Below are 2,294 nucleotides of genomic sequence, written 5' to 3'. Positions count from 1 at the left end.
TCTTTTGAACAGCCACGTGGATTAACAAAGCAGGTCTGCCCCCCTGCTACCCCACTGCTTCAGATTTTTACTGTTTATTTAACTGATCCTAAATACACACTTTTACCCAACGCCTTGCTTTTAATCCTATGGAATAATTTATGGCAATGAATGGCTGAGCCCCCTCGCATGATCGCTTTATAAGGGACAGGGTGGGTTAGACACCTCAGTCCAGCCAGTTAACAACTAGCAGCACACTATCCTGGCAAGACTATCCTGGACAAATATATTTTAATATTTTCCTTTTTTAGCAAATGATGGTGTCCAAGATGAAGGATCGCAAAGTAAGTAACACTGTGAGTCATCTGTGCCTCTAAATATTTTGTATGTTATTATTACTGAGTTTATTTTCTGTTTTCACTTTTTGACACATTCGACATTTGAGAACATTATTGTACTATACCTCCAACATTACGGACCCAAACATGTCAACTATTATCCAAGTTGCCATTATGGATTGGTTACGCGCGCCGGTTTGCCAAACCGCACTCAATCCCTCATACTAATATACTTTTTAAACTATACTGTTTGACGGTATGTGTAGTTTAGAATCGTTAATTTATTAGATTTTTTTTTTCATTCTACGGAGGTATATGTATTTCTGTCATAAAGGAATGTAGATCTGATTGTAATGAGCGTATTCCACAAACAGACACGAGTTGCTCGGCCAATTTTGCGCTCAGTTCCATTGCTGTTTCTTCCACTATTCCTATATCCACTAGCACTGAAAGGATCGGGTAGCGCTTGATTGACAAAGATGCATGTTATTGTCAAATGGGAGATGTAAAAGTCACCCATTACTAAAATGGCCAAAGCACGTTATCACAACATACTTCTCAAATGGTTACATGTTCGTTTTACACATTACGCTTCTGCTTACACCTGGTCTGTTTGTTCCATTCCCATTATTCAACAATGGTCTAATATCTTATCTCATTTGATAATTTACAGAGAACTCCAGTTTCGCATAAGGTGATTGAGAAACGAAGACGGGACCGTATAAACCGCTGTCTAAATGAACTCGGGAAAACTGTGCCAATGGCGCTCGCCAAACAGGTATGTTACGCAAAGCTAAGCCAACCCTATGATTTTTCTTTTGAAATTGCATCTATTTAACACTATATGCCAACTCATATAGTCGCCATTGCTTACTGACATTTAATTATATCAACGTAAGAACATATGATAGTTAAACCATTATGTGGTACCAAATAGCAACGTAGGCTATAACCACGTACGCTTTGCTCAGTGGGCATGATTAGTGGGCATAGCTTGACATAAAATCATAAAATGTGCTTATGAAGTTCTTTCTCATTCACAGAACTCTGGGAAGCTGGAAAAAGCAGAGATTTTGGAGATGACGGTTCAGTACCTGAGAGCTCTGCATTCTGCTGACTTTCCCCGGGGCAGAGAGAAAGGTGCGTGCTCGAGTCCTTTTGGTGCGCGTGGTACCCCCACGGCGTGCGCACAGAAGGGCAAACTTACAAACTTCTATCAGCATCTCTCAGCTCTGCTAGCGCACTATATCAGCTGAGATTGATAGGGTCAGTTTAAGTGAAAATGTTCCATTTTCGTTAAGTTAATCATCAGTCATTCAATTAAACCTCATAATTAAGAGTTTATTCCCAGTCAGATCGCCATTATTTTTTCCGTTGCAATTATATTTATCCACCGTATTACAATACCGTTCTTACTTTTAATTGAGATATTCCGTTTTTATTTCATTGCAGGGGAGCTACTGGCGGAGTTTGCGAACTATTTCCACTACGGATACCACGAGTGCATGAAGAACCTGGTCCACTACCTTACCACGGTGGAGCGAATGGAGACCAAAGACAACAAGTACGCGAGGATTTTGGCGTTCCTGCAATCCAAGTCCCGCGTCGTTACCGACCCTATGTTCAGCTCTCTGGGCGCACTGCCAGACACCGCAGACTATTTGTGCCAGTTGCACTCTTCCCCTGAGTACCAGAGTCCCAGTCCCACTGAGTCCATGTTCCAGCAGAGCCCCCCCGGACACTTCTCTTGGCACAGTTCGGCGCGGAGTCCGACCATCGGTTATTCGCCGGTGTCTTTATCCACCCCGACACAGCAGCACGGCGGGTACTTGTCGCCAGTGCAGGGACTTGATCATCATTATATCAACTTCATCGGTCACTCTCACCCCAACGCATTCAGTTTGCATACCGCGCAACACGCTGCTTTGTAAATGCTTTTGTATATATTGTCTCTATTTATGTATGTGTAAATGTAAT

General features: G+C 42.3%; 1 protein-coding gene across 1 annotated transcript; it reads left to right on the top strand.

Moving 5' to 3' along the window:
* helt (helt bHLH transcription factor) lies at positions 1-2,294 on the top strand. The gene is made up of 4 exons (XM_012818888.3): positions 1-323; positions 991-1,095; positions 1,361-1,457; positions 1,770-2,294. Exons 1-4 carry the CDS (start codon positions 294-296, stop codon positions 2,246-2,248), a joined length of 711 nt encoding a protein of 236 aa, XP_012674342.1. The 5' UTR covers positions 1-293; the 3' UTR covers positions 2,249-2,294.

Source organism: Clupea harengus, chromosome 22 (assembly GCF_900700415.2).
Source record: "Clupea harengus chromosome 22, Ch_v2.0.2, whole genome shotgun sequence".
NCBI classification, from domain to species: Eukaryota; Metazoa; Chordata; class Actinopteri; order Clupeiformes; family Clupeidae; genus Clupea; species Clupea harengus.
This window is presented reverse-complemented; position numbering and strand designations above follow the sequence as displayed.

Coding starts and splice junctions, on each gene's coding strand:
- helt (XM_012818888.3), top strand. CDS start 294: ATGATGGTGTCCAAGATGAAGGATCGCAAA. Junction 1,096..1,360: donor CAATGGCGCTCGCCAAACAG/GTATGTTACGCA, acceptor TCTCATTCACAG/AACTCTGGGAAGCTGGAAAA. Junction 1,458..1,769: donor TCCCCGGGGCAGAGAGAAAG/GTGCGTGCTCGA, acceptor ATTTCATTGCAG/GGGAGCTACTGGCGGAGTTT.